We start from the raw sequence: 21,627 nt of genomic DNA on the forward strand, positions 1-21,627 counted from the left end.
GATTGTTAGGGTAACTGGGATACCTGATTATTATGTGTAAATACATTATTCAGCGGAAAACCTGGCACTAGCTTAGCTCTTAAAATTTAAAGGCGTTTTTACCTTTGCAGAATCCATTAATTTAAGATGGTTTCAAGTCTGACTCTTAGGACTGTTGTTTGAAGGGGCTGTGTGATGGGTACTGCTTTTTTATCCCATTCCAATTGAACGACATAGCTGGAAAGCATTGCAATCTATGAAGATTTTGTGCAGTCTGTACAATGTAGGGTACACAGTATAAGTACTTCTTGGCAGGGGTGCCCCCACCAATTTAACTTTCATGTCTTATGCCAAATCTTGAACCCAGAAAATGTATTTAAGTCCCATAAAAACAGTTGTGGCATAACATAAGAGATTGCTCTTCACTTTATGATAAAACAAAAACTTGTACATTGTGTGTTGCAGTTACTCGCCATTGAAGACCTTTCGGTTGAAATCGTCACCTGAAAATGAGCTGCTCTCTTGCCAAAGGTGCACCCTTGTTAGGTAGAAATGATCTGGACAGGATTTTAAAACTTTCTGAATGCAACAAATGTTTTCCAGTCACCAAAGGCAAGCAGAGGTCTTGAAACGTAGTTGAAAATGAAAAACAGTAGACCCCAAACTGCATCTACTCAATACTAAAATAGATGAAAACATTTCCAAAATAAACATCTATCTAGCCCCTTAAGGACGCAGCCATTTTACAGCTTAAGGCTCAGCCCTATTGTTTGGATTCTGACTTGCGTCGCTTTATATCAGGGGTCTCAAACTCGCGGCCCGCGGGCCAACTGCGGCCCGCGGGACAATATTTTGCGGCCCCCACCTCCATAGCCGGTAAGTCTTTGCTGCATATTGCAGCAAAGGCTTACCGGTAACACCCGCGATCGGTGTTAGTACCGATCGCGGGTGTTTTCATAGCGATGGCTGCCGGCAAAGCTGCCGGCAGCCTCAAACAGATAGCGGCGCATGGGCGCCGCCATCTTACCTGGGATCGCCGCTCCCCGTGACGTCATCGGGGGGCGGCGATCCGTCTCCATGGTAGCCTCGGGTCTTCCGAAGACCCGAGGCTATTTCGTTTTAACCCCTTCATTACAATGTGCTGATAGCACATTGTAATGAATGAGGAGGAAAATCCCCATATATTGCCATACTGTAGTATGGCAGTATATGATAGGATCGATCAGACAACCTAGGGTTAAAGTACCCTAGGGAGTCTGAAAAATAGTATAAATAAAAATACAAAAAAGTTAAAAAAAAAAAAATGATAATAAAAAAACCTAAAATTTCATATCACCCCCCTTTCCCTAGAACTGACATAAATATAAATAAACAGTAAAAATCATAAACACATCAGGTATCGACGCGTCCGAAAATGCCCGATCTATCAAAATATGATAACGTTTTTTCAATGCGTTTAACCCCGTAACGGAAAATAGCGCCCAAAGTCGAAAATGGCACTTTTTTGCCATTTTGAAAAATATAAAAAATCTATAAAAAGTGATCAAAAGGTCGTACAGTCCTAAAAATGATATCATTGAAAATATTATCAAATTTCGCAAAAAATGACACCACCCACAGCTCCGTACACCAAAGTATGAAAAAGTTATTAGCGCCAGAAGTTGGCAAAATCAAAAAAATAATTTTTGTACAGGAGGTTTTAAATTTTGTAAAAAACATTATAAACCTATAACAAATTTGGTATCCCCTTAATCGTACCGACCCAAAGAATAAAGTAGACTTGTCATTTGGGGCGCTCAGTGAAAGACGTAATATCCAAGCCCACAAGAAAATGGCGCAAATGCGTTTTTTTCATCATTTTCATTGCATTTGGAATTTTTTTCCCGCTTCCAAGTACATGGCATGGAATATTAAATACCATCACTATGAAGTGCAATTTGTTACGCAGAAAACAAGCCGTCACACAGCTCTTTACGTGTAAAAATAAAAAAGTTATAGATTTTTGAAGGTGGGGAGTGAAAAATGGACATGAAAAAACAGGAAAGGGCCCGTAACCGGTTAATCCCCTTCCCTCCGGTACTTGAAGAAGATGAAGTCGCCGCTCTGAACGCCCTTGGTGCAGGTCAGAGCGGCGACTTCATCTTCTTCGATGGGAGGCAGGTACCGGGGGGGAGGGGGGGATGGAGTGTCCTGGGCTCAGTGCGGTAGGAGCTTGGGACCCCTCGGTGCACAGGACGCGTTCATAGAGAGAACACGTCTCCCCGCTCGGGGCTTTCCTGGCGCTGGGAGACGCCATGACATTTGAATCTGAATAATGATATTTTGTAAGCGCATTTTGTGTGGAAAACTTGATGCGGCCCAGCCTTACCCAGAATCTACCTCCAGCGGCCCCCAGGTAAATTGAGTTTGAGACCCCTGCTTTATATGGTTATAACTTTTGAACACTGTTACTTATCAAAACCATTCTGAGATTGTTTTTTCCTCACATGTTGTACTCCATTTTAGTGGTAATTTTTGAAAAATTTGCCATTTTCGGAATTCTAAATCATCATGTTTTCAGGCAGATGTCGCGTGGCTTACAAATCGAATATCGATTTTACGTATTTTCAGAATGTACTATTTTGGGGATTTGTTTTGAATGAAATTTTAAATATTTAGCATTAAAACCACCCTACATAAATAACCCATTTTTAAATCTGCACCCCTCAAACTAACAGCTTTTAGGAAGATTTTTAACCCCTTGAGATCTTCATAGTAATTGAATCAAAATGGAGGTGAAATTTAGAATGGACCGATTTTGTCGTAAAAGATAAAAAGAAAAAACTCATCTTACAATTTGTTCTATAATTTCTCCCGAGTACAGAGACTCCCCTCATGTGGACGTTACTTGTTTTATGGGCGCACAGCGAGGCGCAGAAGGGAAGGAGTGCCCTGCAGCTGCCAGGATTTTAGTTTCCTCATTGGCCCCTTTTGTAGGCTATAAAATTTTAGCTTTTTCGTTATTGGGGCCACATGGGGCCATTTTTTTTTTTTTTTTTGCGGGATGAAATGCTTTTTCCAGTGTAACCATTTTGGGGTTCGAATCTCCTATTGTTGAAAATGTATTAACTTTTTTTTTTGAGGTCAGAAGTAGAAAAGCATCAATTCTGTACTGGATTTTTTACTTTTTTTCTTTTGGTGTTTACCGTATAGCCTAATAGTCATGTTATCTTTATTCTAATGGTCGATACGATTACGGGGATAGTATAAATGAATATTTTTTCTTATGTTTTGCCAAATAAAACCCTAATGTGGGGAAAAAAATCTATCAATTTTGCATCGCCGTCTCCCAAGTGGCAGAACATTTTTTTTACTTTTTTGGCTACCGAGCTGGTTGATGGCTTGTTTTTTGCGTGGCAACAGTCATATGTTTTTTATCACTTTTTATTGCATTTGTTTGTGGGGTTAAATAGGTAAAAATAATAAATTTTGGTTTTTAAGGCTTTTTTTTACAGCACTCATTGTACGGGTTCAATAATTATTTACTTTTATTCTATGGGTTGTTACGGACGCGGTGATACTATAAATGTGGGGTTTGTGTTGTGATTTAGACTTTTTTGAGCATTATATGTCTCTTTATATGTTTTGGGGCTTATGGACATTTTTATTAACTTATTAATTTATTTTTTATTGTGCTTTTTTTTTTTTTTTTTTACTTTTTTATTATTTCCACCAGGGGACATGAACAAGCAATCATCTGTATTCATGATAATACTCTGCAATACTGATGTATTGTGATCGTGGGAGGAAGACCTCCAAAGGCATGTTTATCATGGTAAAAATGTTGAACGCGGCATTTAACGGGTTAAACGCCTGCGATTGGAGCCCACTCCGACCGCGGGTGTTACCCGGTGATGTCAGCGGTAGGTTACCGCTGAGGAAGTGGTGTCCCTGGTGTATCATGCTAGAGTTTGATTTCCATTAATAATATGTCTTTTCCCGTGGGTAAATTCTGCATCCACCTGAAAAAAGATGTGGTATGCAGTGCACTCTCCAGACATCTAGTTAAGCAAATTTAAAGACTGAATACCCCCTTAAAAAAAAAAAAAATCTTCAGGTCCATCTATGTGCTTTATTCACAGCCTTGGTATAATTTATGTGGCTTTTCACTTTCAATATTTAGCTTTTACCTACTGTACTAACTTCCATGACTGAACAATTTATGTAATTTTAAATTAATTTATTTCTAAAATACCAGCTACCTAGAATAGAAAAAATACATTCAGATTTTTATAGTCCAAATTCCAAGACCATTAAACTAGCAGCCATTTCAGTGTAAAGGGGAACCCCTGGTACAGAACGTGTATTTACTAAGTGCTATGACACTTATCACAGCTATGAAAATAGGGTTAACAAAGTCAACAAATACTAGTGTCACACTCAGAAAGGTATGGGAATGGCAGAATACATACCCAAGAAGCAGGGCACGTGACTGCTGCAGCCTTATACTTGCATCAGCAGAACACAGCTAGAGACCAGCGCTAAGCTGCAGCAGACACATGTCAGCGACGTGACATCACCACTGCATGCTCGGTTTGCAGGTGTGGGGCATTTTATGTTATGCTAATATGTACATATTGATCCATCCTGGAGTTCTCCCAATGCATTTTTTGGGGAGTTATGAAAGCAGCAGAGTTGGCTTTGTACCAACAAACCCGACGCATGTGTCTGTAAGCTGTGTCCTTCTTAGGTGCAGATCTTTATCACAAATTTATGGCATACCCTGCTAAATGACCAATGTGGTGAATGGTTATTGTTAAGTGTTGCTGATGCTGAAACCCTACAGATTCATCAATGCTGGAGATCCTGATTTCACACTGACAGAGGCCCTAAACCATGCTGGCTGGGCAAGGCACATTTAGAAAGGAAAATGGCAATGATTGGCTACCGCTCCTTGTAGCAGAATATACAGATTGTGTTTTCCTATTCATCTGTTGTATTTCTCTCTGCAAAAGAAGCTTAAAGTTCAATAAATCAGGAGTGAATTTAGTATTGTTGACTGTGCATTACAGAAACTGTCCACGTCCTCCTGTCCTCAGTATATGAAGGTAAACTATCAAACCTCCTCCAAGTCGTCTTACTTCCCATCACGACTGACTCTGAAATAGTTTCAGGATGTGATTTTCAATTACCTGTTGAACTGAAGGAAGATAAAAAAAACATCTTTAAATTTACATAAAAACAGTTGTATATTAATGCATTGACCTTGGCAAGTGGGCACTGCATAAAGTTGAAGTCAGTCTACAAAGGAAGAAATAGGTGACTGAATATAAGTTCAGTATGGACTAGAAAAGTAGAAAGACATGAAAAAACAGGTGACAAATGACAAAAAAGAAAAAAGGATACAGATGCTTGGTAAAGTTATCAAGTATGAGCTGGGTAGCAACAGCACCGAAAATTCTAAAGCAAGAGTATATTGATAGTCTGCCTTCATGCCATGACAAAATGAAGGAAAATATCAGCATGGTTGTGTGAATCTAGCCTTAACCCCTTCCCGCCGCAGCCCTTTTTTGTTTTTGCGTTTTCATTTTTCACTCCCCACATTCAGCATAACAAATTACACTTCAAAATGGTGGTACTTAAAGAGAACCCGTCATGCAAAATAACCCCCCTAAACTAAATATATTTTCATAAACTGCCATTAGAGAGCATTGCCTCTATCCCTTCATTGTCCCTCTACATGCCTGTAAACCTAAGCAATGAGGTCCTAAAGCTGTATGCAAACGACCTGTGAAATGTCCAATGAAGCATTAGCATATTCAAGCTGTCCACTCTATTCATGAGTGGGAGGCACAGCCACACCCCCCAGTGCATGACTGACAGCCTGTATAATGATGTGAGGCTGTATAATGATGTGCTTCCTGGTGCTGGCGCCCCCTGCAGCCTGTGTGTGCATGTGTGTGTATATAGGAGAGATACAGCAGCTCCAGGCAGCCATGTTACAGCAGAACATGTCAGATTCATGTGTAGCTGATGTCTGTGTCTCTCACCTGTATATTAGGAGGATGCAGCATTTACTATACATTACACACAGACATGAGCAGGGGGAGGAGAGGGGAGGGGTAACAGCGGTGACATCACTGCCTCTGACCATGTGACCAGCCTCATATACATGATAAAGAATAGATGATTTTACAATGATTAATGTATGAAATAACTAGATAAAGGCTGGGATGGGATCCTTGTGAGCTGCTCCAACAGGTAGTAGTGACAGGACTAGTGGCACAGACCTGATGACAGGTCTCCTTTAATATTCCATGCCGTGTACTGGGAAAAAAATTCCAAATGCAGTGAAATTGGTAAAAAAACGCATTTGTGCCGTATTGGGCTTGGATTTTAAGTATTTCACTGTGCTCCCCAAATGACATGTCTACTTTATTCTTTGGGTCGGTACGATTACGGGGATAACAAATTTATATAGGTTTTATAATGTTTTCATACATTTAAAAAAATTAAAACCTCCTGTACAAAAATTTGGGGGGGGGATTTTGCCAATGATGATAATGAAGCTCTGTTGCTGCTCCTCTAACATTAAGTATGTAATGCTCCTGAGAATTATATATTCACTGTGTTGTCCCTGATAGGCGGAAGTAATCAATCGCTGCACCAACCCCCAGCTACGGTGTATGAGTGATCCAGCTTAGGTTGATTAGTCCTGTCTGGACATTTCAGAAAGCTCCTTGGGATGTGTTTATCATCTGCAGGCTGAAGCAATCCAGCTTTCCCAAGGTCCTGAATGTTATAATTGTTTTTTCAGCAAAACCACTCAGCTCAGGGATTAAACAAGATATGCGCCTGCATTAGTGTAGCTACAGCATTCTCAAGGTATGTTTGGTTCATAATGCATGAAATTAAATGGTTTCCTTTTAAGCTTGCTCAGACTTGCACTTTCTGGTATGCATGCCATCAGCGTTTTTTTTTTTTTTTTTTTAATTTACTGTTGGCAAACCAGTCCATTATTTTTCATGGGCTTATTCAATTGCTGGTTACTTTTCTGGTTACCATAAAAACAACATGTTCTATGATTTCCCATTTGAACCACAACCACAATAGAAGCCAATAGGTCTGTCTTGTATACCTTTTTTATGTCCCAATGCAACGGCAAGATCCATAGGGGTGTATCCAGAGTCTGCCTCCAAAGTTAAGTCAGCTCCCCGCTCTGCATATATACAAGGGACAGCAAATGCACAAATCAAGCTAAATAATTCAGACACAAGTGGCACTGAAAAAAGGAAGCAGGATGAAATGTGTCTGTTTTTGCACTTTTTTTTAAAAATGATTCTTATTCTTTTATTATTATTTTATTTTTATTAAAATAAATAACAGCCAAAGTTATAAATTTACATTTCTAATAGGAATAACAGAGGGATAGTAGAAAACTCAGCTCTTGGTAACAACACTCCAGAATTGTTGTAGTGGAGTAGAATAGGGAATACAAGGAGGTCATTTTAAAATTAGCTCATTGTAGCTATAAGTTTTAACCAAACACAACAAAATTATTATACTGAGCGGCATATTTTATTCTATTTTCTAATAGGAATGTAAATGTTTGCCACTCTCAAAATAATTACACTATACATAAAATGACTTAAAGGACATCTACCACCAGGATAAAAGACGATGCAAATGAGGCTAAGGGGCTTCAGGCTCCTTAACACCTCAGGCTCATTTGCATTCATCCTGGTGGTAGATGCTCTTTAAAGCAGTCCCCTTAAGATAAGAGAAAAATAATACCGTACCTAGCAACACCTCCACACATTTTACATGATTCCCTCTCACTGCATACAATAATGGCGTGCCCCCATTCTGCAAAAGAAAAAAAAAACAATTCACATGTAGTTTACAGGAATGTCTCCCTTTTTACAAGACCTATAATCAAGCCATAAAGAACAAAGTAAAGCATCATAGAAATCAAGCTGCTAGCAACACTGGGTACCCTATGCAAACTTATTTTACAGTGAATGACAATGGACTTCTCAGGATGCCTTCCCCAAGACTTCCTCTAATTTACAGAGCCATATAATGGGGATGCAGATTATATGTCCTAGTAACACCTTTTAATATTTCATGCAATGTACTGGGAAGCTGGAAAAAAAATCTGAATGGGGTGAAATACTAAATACTGTTCACAATGAATGAAGCAACAATGTTAACATTGCCTTACCCAGTCATAAATATTAATATCCACTTTCTTATTTAGGAGTAGAGTCACAATATCAGAATATCCTCCAGTGCTTGCTAGAGACAAGGCACTTTCTCGTTCCTTGGCTAGGATGTGAGGGTCTGCTCCCTGCAGACACATAATTATGGAATTATTGTACAGTCATAAAATGACAAGGTGCATTCTACTAATGCTTTTCAAGATTTTTGTATGAATTCATCTTTGATTTAATCATCTAATTCATATTATATTTACCTCTTTAACAACAGCCTATTTTGGACTTTCCACAGGCGGTCCCCTAGTTAAGGACACCCAACTTACAGACGACCCCTAGTAAAAGACCGACACCTCTGCCCACTATGACCTTTGGTGAAGCTTTCTGAATGCTTTACTATAGTCCCAGGGTGCAATGATCAGTTGTAAAGTGTCTGTAATGAAGCTTTATTGATAATCCTTGGTCCAATTACAGCAAAAAATGTTGAAACTCCAATTGTCACTGGGGCAAATTGTCACTGGATCTACAATTATAAAGTATAGAGTTTCGACTTAAGAACAAACCTATGGAACCTATCTTGTACGTAACCCGGGGACTGCCTGTACATGCTATGGTCTGGTTCCCATTGGTTCGCTGGGCTAGAAGCATTGGTAGTCATGTTCCCACTGCAAAAGGAAGTCTACAATCAGGATCAGGGACTGTAAACTGAGTACTCTTACATCCTGGTGTGTGCCCCCTCTGTCAGGATTCACTCTTCTTTTAGCTCCGCATGTAAAGGCTTAAAATCATGCATATGAGCCTAAGGGGCTCTGGGTTAAATTTACTCTGGAGCCCCTCCAACTCATTTGCATAATTTTCAAGCTTTTTATTGCAAAAACAAGGGCATAAGAAGCTAAAAGAAGATTGGATCTTGCAAGAGGGGGCACATAACAGCATGTAAGTGTGTTTGCTTTACATTATTTGATCCAGGAGGTAGATTTTACACTTTCTTGTGGTAGTGTAAAACAAATGTTGTTTCTAGCAGAATAACAATTTTATTTGCACCCACTTTGGTGTGTTTTTAAACACATTGCAAAACACATGTTTTCACAGTTGCTTACACTCCCCAAAAACTCACCATGTCACCGCCCTCTAAAGGCTCTATGGTGCTTTGCATAGCAGAGTTGGAGGTACAAGGAAACCTTTTGAAGGGTTGGAGCAGACGTCTATGCAAACATCTGATAAATTTTAGTCCTGCAGCCCAAGACTAAAATGATCCTATGCCTGGTATGCTTATGTAAGTCGATTTTTATTTGCCAGTTTACTGCCAGTTACTGTGCCAAGCATAACCACGATAATATAGAGTGACACTCCAGGAAAAACATTTTTTTTCTATCCCTTCACTCCTTTAATTATTGCAGTACATAAACAAAACGCAGCGACATGCAATTCCCTACAGTGCAGCCTCCTGCCTACTCTCATTAGACACTATCATGTCTGTTAGATAGCAGGACAGAATATGAGTTACAAAAAGACACTTACTACCTTTAAAGAGGACCTGTCACCTATAAAAACGGCACTAGGAGCTGCTTACTTTAGCATGCAGCTCTTAGTGCCGTTTTTATAGGTGACAGGTCCTCTTTAAAGTTGATTTTTTTTTAAATTATTTCTTGAACATGAACTCACAAAATGCCCAGAAACTTGTTGTTCATCGTGTACACACATTGGACTATGGATTTATGAAGTTTGTTAAAATGTTACATTAGCCTTTTGAAAACTTCTATATCAAAAAATATACCAACTATCACCGTTTCTGGATGGTGCTTCTCTCAAACTACAAACAAAATCTGTCTTACTTACCATTTCTAGGAGGTAACGTACAGTCTCTATCTCACCAAAGGCAGCCGCCCACATTAAAGGAGTAAAGCCTCGCTCATCTGGTCGGTTTAAAAATGTATCATCTAGAAATTAAAAGCTTCCTTAAAAAAAAGCATAATTGGGCAGGATAATTCAGACATCAGATGTCACAGGGTTTTACAAGACATTACCTTTTTGTAGATATTCCTTTAACTGTGTCAGTTCTCCCTGAGCTGCAAGCTGCTGCACAGAAAGGGCTGGGATGAGGCAAGAGAAAACATGAATTAAAGTATACCCTATAGTTACAGTATGGGAAACAAGGTCTGTAGAATGGAAAGGGCCTGACCATTTGTGCACATGCTTGTACATCACATCAGCATGGACAGATTCTATTCACTGGAAGTAAACATAGAAGCTTTCTATAGAAGCAAAGCAAGCAGATCTAGAAACCGGTGAGGAATTGATACAGAAAGTATATTGGAATATTGCATAACTTTTCTTTACTCAAACAATATCAATTATTTGCTGAAAGTGGACAACCCCTTTAACAGTCTCACTACATTTAAAACTCAGAGAAACTTAGAGAAATAACCAAGTACAGAACTTTTCCGTTATAGTTCTCCTCACTGTAGTTATGCAGTAAAAAGTAATAGGGGTCTTTATGTGTGATAAATCTACAATGTCAGACAACTCCTTTCATTTACCAGCTGGAAAGTGGTTTAAAAAAAAAAAAAAAAACCTGCCCATTTCAATCCCATTTCAAGGGTTTGCTCAAACAAAAGGAATTCTGTTGTCTTCTCTGTCTGTATTCCTTTATTTCTATATTCTTCTCCAGTTTAAAATGACAAAAGACTTGCTTCCAGAAATAGTAGCACACTTGTATACAAGCTTTGTTTTGAATGCAGATTTGTTAATTTCCCTGCACTTGCACACTTATATCCCCCCTACTAAAAATATTTTAATTATATAGTATGTGATTGAGCAACATAGGGGCAGATTTATAAAAAGTGTCCTAAGGTTAGACAGTACAGAATTAGACAGTCTTATTCTGCACCAGATGTATAAAAGTGTCTAATTCTGAATGAAAAATCTGCCCTAGTATAAGACTGTCTAGTCATACTCTGCACCTCCTATTACACAATTTTTTGGGTCTCAAGTATTTTGCAAACTATTTCCATCCATCTTCCAATCAACTCTGACTACTTCCCAGTCCCTGCTGAAGCAAAGTATCACCCAAGCATGATGATGCGATCAACATGCTTCACAATGATGGTGATGGTTTGTTCATGGCAATATACAGTGCTGGATTTCTTCCATAAAAGATACATTTTAGTTTTCTCTATTTATGTCCAAGCTGTCAGTTTAGGTGGAGATGACTTAGTAGGTTAGCAGTTGTTCCATACTCCTTCCTTTTATGAATGATGGATTGAACAATGCTCCTTGTTCAATGTTCAGAGCTTGGGGTTTTATTAAACCATTATTCCTGAGGTTCTGAGTTTTTTTTTTGTTTTTTCTTTAAAAAAAAAGCTGAAATTATAAGGAGAATACATTACATTTAGTCTATTTACCAATAAGGTGACTCCTAAAGGCAATTGGACACAATGGGGTATATTTATCAGGGCCTCTGCACCATGTTCATATGTGAAAAGTTGCCAACTGCGTTTTTTTCTACGCCAAAAGCCTCTTGATGTATGCCGCTGCGGGGCAATCATACACTGGTGCTCGATAAATATGCCCCAATCGGTTTTATTTAGCCATATCTGTGCACATGCACGCCATATTTTGGCCACATCCTCACTGTGCATTTTAGAGAAAAATATGTATTATTTTCTGAATATTTAAAATACTTTGTGTTACTCTATTATCACACAAAATACCAATAAAACTCATCTAATTTGTGGGCGCTTAAAAATTAGGAGACTTTCAAAGGCTATGAATATTTTTGTATCTCACTGTATATTAAGTGAATAAACCATATATACAGTTTGTGGATAAATACAAAATAACTCACAGTCCAGAGTTGCTGGTAATACAGATACCATGTTCCCTCGCTGTCTGTTGGTTAAGGTTGTGGAATATTTCAATGGACCAACTGTGAAGAGAAAAGTAAACCATTTTGATCACTTGCATTAGCTATACAGATGAGGTCAGACAGATAATAACCACAATTAAGTTGTTTTTCAAAAATAGACAACTTTAGGTATTGGGAAACTGGGGTTTTGGGGCCCTTTAGATAAAATTGCACTAGGGGCCCAGAATCAATTAGCCCCAAGGACAGTGATAACGAACCTACAGAACACATGGCAGAGATGGCACTCACGCACCCTGAGAAGAAACAAACCATAAAATTCCATAACCTGGTATAGAAACAATGCTAACTGAGTTCACCAGAATGTTCACCAGAATGTTCACCAGAATGTTCACCAGAATGTTCACCAGGACTCCTCCTGCAGTCCCAGGCAGCCCAGGGCATGCTGAGCTGCCGGTAGTACTGTAATAAGGGTATCATTAAAAGCTCTGCTTTTGTGTTTCCGTTTTAAGACAAAATATGTTCATTTAGGAGTTGAGTTTTTTCTAAACTAAAACCTTAGTAAAACCATTCAGTTACCAACAGTTAAACTTAAAGTTTTCATGAAAATATGGAAAATTGCTGATTAATTTGTACGCCTCCTAACATCATGATAAAAATTTTAAAAAATTACGTCAACATAAAGCAGGCAAATGGCTAATGTTAGAATATCTGTATGATTAGCATAACATTTATAAATAAGAAAATCACACATTTTTTCATAAATAAATGCAAAACATTTCAACCGAAATATACCACTAAGGTGAAGTACAACATGTACTTCAGATGTATGCAGACACTGATACTCCAGACCCCATTAATGACCAAGAAAATAAATAAATACCCTTCTTTCCTGGCTACTCTTTTGCTGCCTGTACCACACTGCAGATTCTTCTCATCCCTACGTGCCGCTCAACTCTGTGACCCCGGGGCCACGCATACAATAATTGTCAGTTGTCACGACACAGAGTGGAGCGGCAAGAGAGGACCCGTAAGCAGTGAGAACTTAAAGTACAACTGTAAAGTATAAAAACTTTTGGCTAGATCAGCACCAAGCCAAAATAAGCAATTCTCTAATTTACACACATTAGCTATTTGTAGAAGCTTGTCAGCTAGCAAGCTAGATGCTAGCAGTTACCGGGTCTCTCTGACTGTCTTGTTTTGGTTGGTTGCCATGGGAATCCATAGCTAGACGGAGGAGAAGAGGGTGGATGGGTGTTGTTGGGAATGGTTATTAGCACATGCACGCTCATTATAAGTAGCAGGACAATATCAGTCCTGGCAGCATGTGAAAAGCTCCAGGACCAGCAGTGAGACTGATCACATGCTTTAGGTCAGTGATGGCAAACCTTTTAGCGGCCGAGTGCCCAAACTGCAACCCAACCCCCCCTTATTTATCGCGAGGTGCCAACCAAAAATGAAAGCAGTAGGTTATTGCTCCCTGTTCTTCAACAACTTTCAATCAGATTGGCCTCCTGAGGACAGCAACACAGTAGTAAGATGGAAAATTTCCATCCACCTCTGTACACAGAGAATCGTGGGGACAGCAGGAGGTCCTCCAAAGATAATTTGGCCCTGTCTACTCATTCTCCCTCTTCCTACAGTTCTAAGTATAGAAGGAAGTATCAAAATATGTCTGAATGCAGCATCTTTTAAGTGGCTTGCAACTGCAGGAAGATTCTTTGAGTTCTGTCTGGTGTGCTTGAGCGATGGCCCGGGTGCCCACAAAAAGGGCTCCGAGTGCCACCTCTGGCACCCGTGCCATAGGTTCGCCACCACTGCTTTAGGTCATCCAATTACATACCAGGAATAGTACGTAGCAGAGCTGTTTGTGTTTGAAAGTTTGAATATGGAAGAAATGTAAATGTATGAAAGCGTGAATGCACAAATAAAGACAGCACTCAGGCTCTCCACCAGTTCTAATGAATGGATCAGATCCTGCACACACAGCAACAGGGTATATGCAGTGCAACCTCTTTGAGCAGATCTCTTTGTAAAGGAAAGGAGATAGGATGCAGCTTCCATAGAGGATAATGGCAAAAAAATGTTTAAAAAAAAAAATTTTTATTGAATACAGTCTTTTAGGGAGAGGGTCCTCCAAGAGAGGTGGCAGTAACGCATGCGGTTTAAAACTTATCAAAACAGCTGAAGAGATTTGCCTAATTACATGACTAACATTGCATTTACAAAACGCATGTGTTAACACAATCTTAACATGTGTTTGTTAATATGTTGTTAACACATGCATTTATTAACACTTAACACAGGTGTTAACATTGTGCTTACAAAATGCATGCTTTACCGCAATGTAAATACATGCTTTACTGCCACGTATGGTATGGATGCACCCTCAGTGTGTGTTTATGTATATGCTATCATGTGTTCATCTTCTTAGTCCTATGTAGGTGTTTTATGGTGTAGTTGGACATGTTTTAATATATCTTTTTCTTTGTGATGTAGGAGATTACTGTATGATGCAGAGATCCAGTGCTCTATCTTCTCTGCTTGGCTCTGCACTAGATCTCTGTACAAACAGTAACACTGATTCTGTGAGGATATTACAGATATCCTCATATATCTATTAGCCCTATACCTCGGGATAGAAAGAAGCCAGAAGCATGATACAGGTATTGTTGGAATTGATGTCAAAGACTCTCTCCAGCTATGCTAAAACTCAATTTTGTCAAGTACAGTAACTTTACAGTTAAGCTTTAACAGCTGCACTCACTGCTACCCGGCCCCCTGCACCAATGAACGCTTCTTTCAGTTATAGAAGTGCTGATGTGGGTTGTGCGCCCCTGATCTAGACTTTTATTTGGGATTAATATAAATTGCACTTTGTCTACATGTTCTCTTAAGCACTGCTAGAGTGACCAGGAAAACAGGAGTGTGGAATCGGTGTCAGTGACCATTTTGGTGAAGCTGTAGAGTTGAAGTAGGAGAAATTGAGAAGTCGGAGTTGGATTGGATTGGATGGATCAGCAGGGAAACTTCTGATGAAAGATTTCTTGTATCAGTTACACAATTTCAGATTACCATTTAACTGGGCAGCTTCCTCCTCCGTATCTGAGCCATTCTGGGGTTCTGTATACACATTTAGGATGATTATGCTTCCATCATCAATAGGGGAGCAAGCTGTGGCATCTGCCATATGGTCTGCCATTGCTGGGGGGAAAAGAAAATCACATTTTTTAATAAGTAAAAGAATAGTACAGTTTATATATCAGCGCTCGCACTTACATTTAGTGTCTATTTCTAGGTTATGTTCACATCTACAGCATGAGCTTTATTGGGAGCCTAAGGCTGTGATCGCACGTTGCATCTTGCATTGGTTACATGCAAAACACTGGGTGGTAATTACCGATCACATGCATTTATGTCGAAATGCATATGCGATCCTGACACAAACACAATGGAGACGGAACGTGTGAACGCAGCCTTAGGTTCAGTTCACATCTGAATCGGGGGTTTCCATTACACTTCCATTATAACAGCAGGGGAAAAAGTTTTACTGGCTGCTGCAGTATTTATTCCACTATTTCACCAGGAAAGGGGGGACAGAACCTGCCAATTCCAGGTGACAACTGAGCCTTAGCTGTAGATTCACTCAAAAAATTGGGGAATAGTTCACCAAACAGTGCTATTGCTTCCAGCCCAATCAAAGTGTGGTCTGTGAAATTCTGCTGGTGTCTATCATGAGACAGATCCAGCACAGACCTTTTTTTTTTTCATTTTATGTTTATGTAAACAAAAGAAGAACAGACACATAAACACAAATGTGAACCCAATTTGGGGGAAATTGTAATATGGAATGCAAAGTCTCACAAAAGCTCTGCCTCACAATATTGGCATGGCTGATACCAGTGAACAATAGCATGACTTCAGTCCCTTAGAAATACTGATGGAGCTAGTGTCCATGTAATAAGCCAGCTACAAGCATCCCAGTGCATACTCCATTATCAGTGATACCCACCAGACTCCTGCAATGGTCACCTTCAGTCCTATCCAGGTTCTTAAAGGCGCACCCCCCTCTTGCTCTGCGGCATGGCAAGAGTTAATCAGGCCAGATTCCTCGCAGACAAGTCGCACACACTTCCGGGTGCTTGGATGTGATGTGCCCTCCTATTGGACCGCATCACGCACCATTTCGTTGGTCGATCGTACAGTTTGTGCTGTGATTCGCGCAGGGTAGTCATGTGACCTACTCCGGCTGTACACTGCTGGGATAGTAGTGCGGCTGTACTTGCATTACGGAGTCCGGAGTAGTCAGGGACCGGAGCCGGTTCTGTGCTGGACATGGAGGAGCAGGAGATGCAGATAAAGGTGAAGAAAGGTAATGACGAAGGAACCTGCGTTCTAAGTCCCTATAGTTCAGTGATGCTAGTGTTATTATATATATGTTTTATATATATGTCCCTGGCTGAATACTGGCACGCTGTGTAATACTCTTGTAAAGACTCTCTATGGTTATTGCTTCATTAAAGTGATGATGGTTTCGGGGCGGATCATCTCCTTTATCAGATATGACGGTTCCACACGGCGAAGGCGTTTATAGAAGCTTATTCACATTATCTGGCTCCCTGCCAGCAGCATTTTCTCATCAGCAACCCTGAACGAACACCCGAGTGTTGACTGCGAGGCTGATTTCCACAGGATATGTAACTAAAGCTGAAACCAAAGAGCATCTAAGGGAAGCCTCCTCCTCAGGGTGCCTAAACCATCTACTAGAACTACCTTGGGGTTATACTTTTCTCTCCTAGACATGGGCAATACAACACTCCGCGTAAAAGGCGTCAGGTACTAATACACATAAAATATTGGCCTTTGGATGACATGTAAGCTGCGCAGAACCTGATGATTTCGTCCAATTGTACAGATGATGCGGTCACTACCGACCCTGTTTGATTGGTTAACCACTGGATTAGCATCTCCAATCCTGTGACTGTACTATCCCAGGCATTTATGGCTCTGTGTATATACAGGCAGTCCCTAGGTTACGTACAAGATTGGTTTCTTACCAAGCCCCTTTAAGAACTGATGGAGGCAGGTTATAAATATATCTTTAAAACACTTGGTTTGTAATTACATTAAATTACAAAATGTTTTTTTTTGTTCTGCATATAATTCACAATTTTGCATTTGTGGAAATAACCAAATTGGGACAGGTATATTTTGTAAGTGAAACTCCAGTCAAAAAGATTTCTTTGAGGCGGAATCGGTCCCTTGCACCATGTATAAGTTAGGCCAGTTTATCCAATTAGCAACACACAACCACATAGCGTCTTTGTGGAGAAAATTAACAATATTTTGCTATGTGAAGAACCTAATGCCATCAGAACTGATACCACAGACAGGTTTAAAGAGGACTTGTCACCCAATTTATCGGCACTAGGAACTGCTTACTAAAGTAAGCAGCTCCTAGTGCTCGATCAAACGCCCCAGTGTTAGAGTGATAGCGTTACCGAAAACCTCCGGTAACGCTATCTAACACTGTGGCGGGGTACAGTGTAATTGTCGGACAGCTCGCAAAGCTGTCCGACGTATTCATGAGGGGGCGGGGTTGGGGCGTGGCTAGGGGCAGTGACTGCCGCCTAGTGCGCGGCAGTCACTGCCGGCCTATGGAGCAAGCGGGCGTTTGTTCAAGCACTAGGAGCTGCTTACTTTAGTAATGCCGAAAATTGACAGGTGACAGGTCCTCTTTAAGAAGGTGTGCCTGCCCAGGCTATCCTCTCCCATTGTCCTAACATGCAATATTATATCTCACTTTGCATGGAGGTTTATTGTTCCTTCCCTTCTTTCTTACCCTTACCCCTTTATTTATCTTTTGTCCAGTATTATAAATGAAAGTCAAATATGCTGTTTATACAATATCTCTGTAACCATGTGGAACAGTTTGTACTGTTAGGAAATGGTTACTTAAATTGTACTTGCTTATTATGTCAAAATATATGTGGTGTCTTTTTTTTTAACCATCAATAAATTGATATCTTTCATGCCAAAAAAAATTTTTTGACTTTGTGACAATTGGATTTTAAAAATTTTAGGTTGTCATAGGAACAAGGATTGACAATAAAGCTTCATTGCAGATACCTTTGATAACTATTGCAGTCTGGGGCTAAGGTCCAGTAAATGATCAGTATCTGTAACTAGGTATCAGTATCTATAACTAGGAGTTGGGTGTCCTTGAGTCGGCGTAAAGGAGTGGTTACCCCTGTCTGTATATATAAGGTTTCTTGCTGGTATTGCACATGATGACATTAAAATAACATACATGTGTTTTTGTTTCCCTCTAGTAACAGACAAGTTCACAGAGAGCATGTATGTCCTTGCCAATGAGCCTTCTGTGGCTTTATATAGGCTTCAAGAACATGTCCGTAGGTCTCTTCCAGAACTAGCTCAGCACAAGGTGAGTTAATTGACCATAAGGCACACATTTATTTTGACTGTGAGCTAGTCAGTTTTTTTTCGAACTAACTCACATCCTTATTGAGCTCAGTCACTCTACGGTGCATGCGCTGCATCGTGACCGACCCGACTGCTCATGCCACAAACTATAGAGCAGGTCCTATTGCTGCCTAGGGAGTCATTTTTTGTTGACTTCCAAAGGGGAGTGCTGCTCAGACGGGCCACAAACAAGGGAGCATGTTCCCATTGGTTGCCGTCCACAAAGTGCACACAAGCTTAAACTGGACTCTAATAAGGTGCCTGTGCCTCAAATTTTTTTAAAAATAATACTTAAAATAATGTCTTATTATTATTTTTTTATTATTATTATTTATTATCATTTAAAGGGAACCTTTTAGCGCAATTTGTTACACTAAAACAACTACTGGGCTCTATGGTCATTTTCTATGTGGTGCTGCTTCTAAATAGGTAGTAAATTCTTTTTGCTTTATACATTGTCTACGGCACACATCTTGGCATCAGCTCTCAACTTAGCCTTCTTTACACCAGTGAGTCTACTGCCAAATGCTCTACCAGGCAGAGTGCTGGAGAGGAGGAGGGATGAGATCTGCTCAATCCTCCCCTCTCCATAGGCCTATATGGCATAAACACGGGAAAATATCTTTTTCCTGTGCATTGTGTAATACATTGGCACATGTGCCATAACCCTCTATAGGGATATACATCCTCACAACCGCTGTGTGAAAGGGGCCTTAGTGAGAGAACCTACAGATGGGGAAACTTCTAAACAATGGGGAATACAAGTAATTTACTGCCAAACTGTCCTTATTCCTTATCTGAACATTCCTGGCATTATCTTGAAGAATCATTTGAAATGCTATGTTTGGAGTATTTTTTTAACTTAACAACTCTGTTCTTTGTGTTATAGGCAGATATGCAAAACTGGGAAGAACAAAGTCAAGGATCTATATATACTGTGGAGTATGCATGTAGGTACGTGTTACTTGGTTCTCAGACTCTACATCAAGTCTGATCGCCCACTGTTTATTGATATCAGGAGGTGCAGGTCCCCAATCTACAGCGACGTCTTTTGAAAATGAATACCCATACAGCTGGAACGCCTTCCCTGCGGGCCACTGAACCCCTGGGTGGTCCCTCCTTCACTCTCCACTACACACACACTTGGTGTGGAGGTGGCATAAATGGGAAATTCCTGGCTGTGTTAACATATTGTAAATGTCATTAAATTGTGCTTACAATGTATTTAACACCTGAAGGTACACTAACACATGGGGTTTAAGACCTTTCCCTTTCAGCAGTTTGTAGGTGTCCCATTATGTACTTTAGAGAATAGTAAAAGCTATAAGGCAATATAACAGGTTAAAAAATATTTTTGTGCAAACGTGGAAAAATAAAAATAAATTAAATAAAAAAATAAGTGGATAAATTCCTTAGGAAACAGTTAAACATGTACTTACCTCCTCTGGCGCGGCCGATGTCCCGCGCCACGGTCCCTTCGATCCGTGCCCCTGTTTGTTTACAGGGGCACAGAAGCTGTGTACAGGGAACTTCCAGTCCGCGCTGTGGTGGCCGGTTTCTTCCATGCGTCACTATCTCTCAGCATTGTAAGCACTGGGAGAGGGTGTCGAATGGGAGCTTCCGGACGCTCCCTGTGCACCCTTGTAATGAAACCGGCGCACAGAGGAGACCGGCCGCGGCGCGGGACATCGGCGGCGCCGGACGAGGTAGGTACATAAGTACGTTTATTATTTTTAAATAGCCCTCCCCAGCCCTCAGTAATTTTTAAGACCTGGATAAACCCTTTAAAAAAATGTGTACTGTTATGTTATATTTACTCTAAAATAGTGTAATAGAAAGATACAACCCCATCATGCACTCATGAAAAACAATTTAAAAAAAAAAAAAAAAAAAGTGTCCCCCCTGCACTGTTTTGGAAGTGTGCACTTTTTTTTTTTTTTCATGCTGCAGAATTGTGGCCCATCTTACTAAGAACTAACACACTCTTTTGGTGCATATTTTTTGGACACCGTGCAGCCGCACCAAAATACATGTGCAACCAGTTTGCACGTTCTTTCTATTACAAAATCAGACAGAAAACTGGTGCAAATGCTTTAAAGTGGGCAATCTGTCACAAAAATTGTCATGTTTTATCTTTTCCACTAGTGCTGTTAAGAGTATGACGTTCAGCAGTGTGCACTTCAAGAGCATTGACGGCCTCCTTAAGCAAGCTATTAACCTAAAGCATCAGCTGAATACGGTCCAAAGCCGGAGGTAGCACACACATACTGGTAGCACTGCAGCCTTCCTGCACAGAATCAGAGGACAGCCAAAGGACACCCAGTGCTCAGACTAACTTCCTGTACACGTGTTGTGGACTTGTCATTCTACTATTATGGAAATAATTCGCCATTTATGTGCAATTGTTCCAAAACAAGATGTTACAATGTCTTTTTCTGTGAGGACTTAAGTTGTTTTATATGACTTTTGTTGCTTTCACACTTTTTTTTAATTTAAATTTTGTTTCTGCACATTTTGAAAAAGGTTACAAGTGGTTATGAGAAATAGATTATATAGACTTCCTTCCACTTAAAAGAGGTGGCCACATGTTGCCCTTCTGATTTTACTGCCTTAATAACTATCCCTGAATAATGAAGTGACTCGGCACTCCTGTTACTTACTTTTGTGCTGTGTGCAATCTTTCTGTGATTCTTTGTTTACATGTGTGAGCTCTGATGCATAGGATGAGCTGTAGCAGCAGAGTTATGACTTATCCTGCTCCCTGCCCTTTTCCTGTCACCACCTACATATCACATTCCTGGTAACAGGTTCGCTTTAAAGCCATGGATTTGGCTCGCAATAACTTAAGACCTAACAGAGATGTCATTTGGCCCAAGGATGTATGGAGAAGGCTCATGTACTTATTGTGAATGCGGAACCAAAGCAAAAACTCCTCCAAATGTTCAAATTGACACTTTGTTTAAAGTAAATCTATCATCAAAATTTTAATAAAAAGTGATCAAATGTTATCAAATAAGAGCATAATATACATATATTGAAATCAAAAGGTATCACTGATATGTACAGTGATAATTTATGGGTGTCAGAATTTGGCAATGCAAAGTT

At 40.0% G+C, this 21,627-nt stretch overlaps 2 protein-coding genes across 4 annotated transcripts; one reads left to right on the forward strand and one right to left on the reverse strand.

Moving 5' to 3' along the window:
- Positions 1-4,965: 4,965 nt before the first annotated feature.
- Positions 4,966-16,211, reverse strand: RFXANK (regulatory factor X associated ankyrin containing protein). The gene is made up of 9 exons (XM_072155914.1): positions 16,052-16,211; positions 15,115-15,243; positions 12,022-12,102; positions 10,202-10,267; positions 10,014-10,114; positions 8,183-8,308; positions 7,758-7,824; positions 7,097-7,177; positions 4,966-5,158 (listed from the first exon to the last, which is right to left on the reverse strand). The coding sequence occupies exons 2-9, from the start codon at positions 15,239-15,241 to the stop codon at positions 5,106-5,108; spliced, it is 702 nt and encodes a 233-aa protein (XP_072012015.1). The 5' UTR covers positions 15,242-15,243; positions 16,052-16,211; the 3' UTR covers positions 4,966-5,105.
- BORCS8 (BLOC-1 related complex subunit 8) lies at positions 16,190-21,538 on the forward strand. 3 transcript variants are annotated; one of them, XM_072155937.1, is made up of 4 exons: positions 16,190-16,401; positions 18,372-18,484; positions 19,412-19,476; positions 20,668-21,538. In XM_072155937.1, exons 2-4 carry the CDS (start codon positions 18,395-18,397, stop codon positions 20,777-20,779), a joined length of 267 nt encoding a protein of 88 aa, XP_072012038.1. In that variant the 5' UTR covers positions 16,190-16,401; positions 18,372-18,394; the 3' UTR covers positions 20,780-21,538. The 3 variants fall into 3 exon arrangements, with proteins under 3 accessions (XP_072012038.1, XP_072012029.1, XP_072012046.1); XM_072155928.1 differs by having other exon boundaries at positions 16,192-16,411; XM_072155945.1 differs by lacking the exon at positions 16,190-16,401 and adding an exon at positions 16,578-16,875.
- Positions 21,539-21,627: the final 89 nt, after the last annotated feature.

The sequence above is a fragment of the Engystomops pustulosus genome, chromosome 1 (genome assembly GCF_040894005.1).
Source record: "Engystomops pustulosus chromosome 1, aEngPut4.maternal, whole genome shotgun sequence".
Taxonomy (NCBI): Eukaryota; Metazoa; Chordata; class Amphibia; order Anura; family Leptodactylidae; genus Engystomops; species Engystomops pustulosus.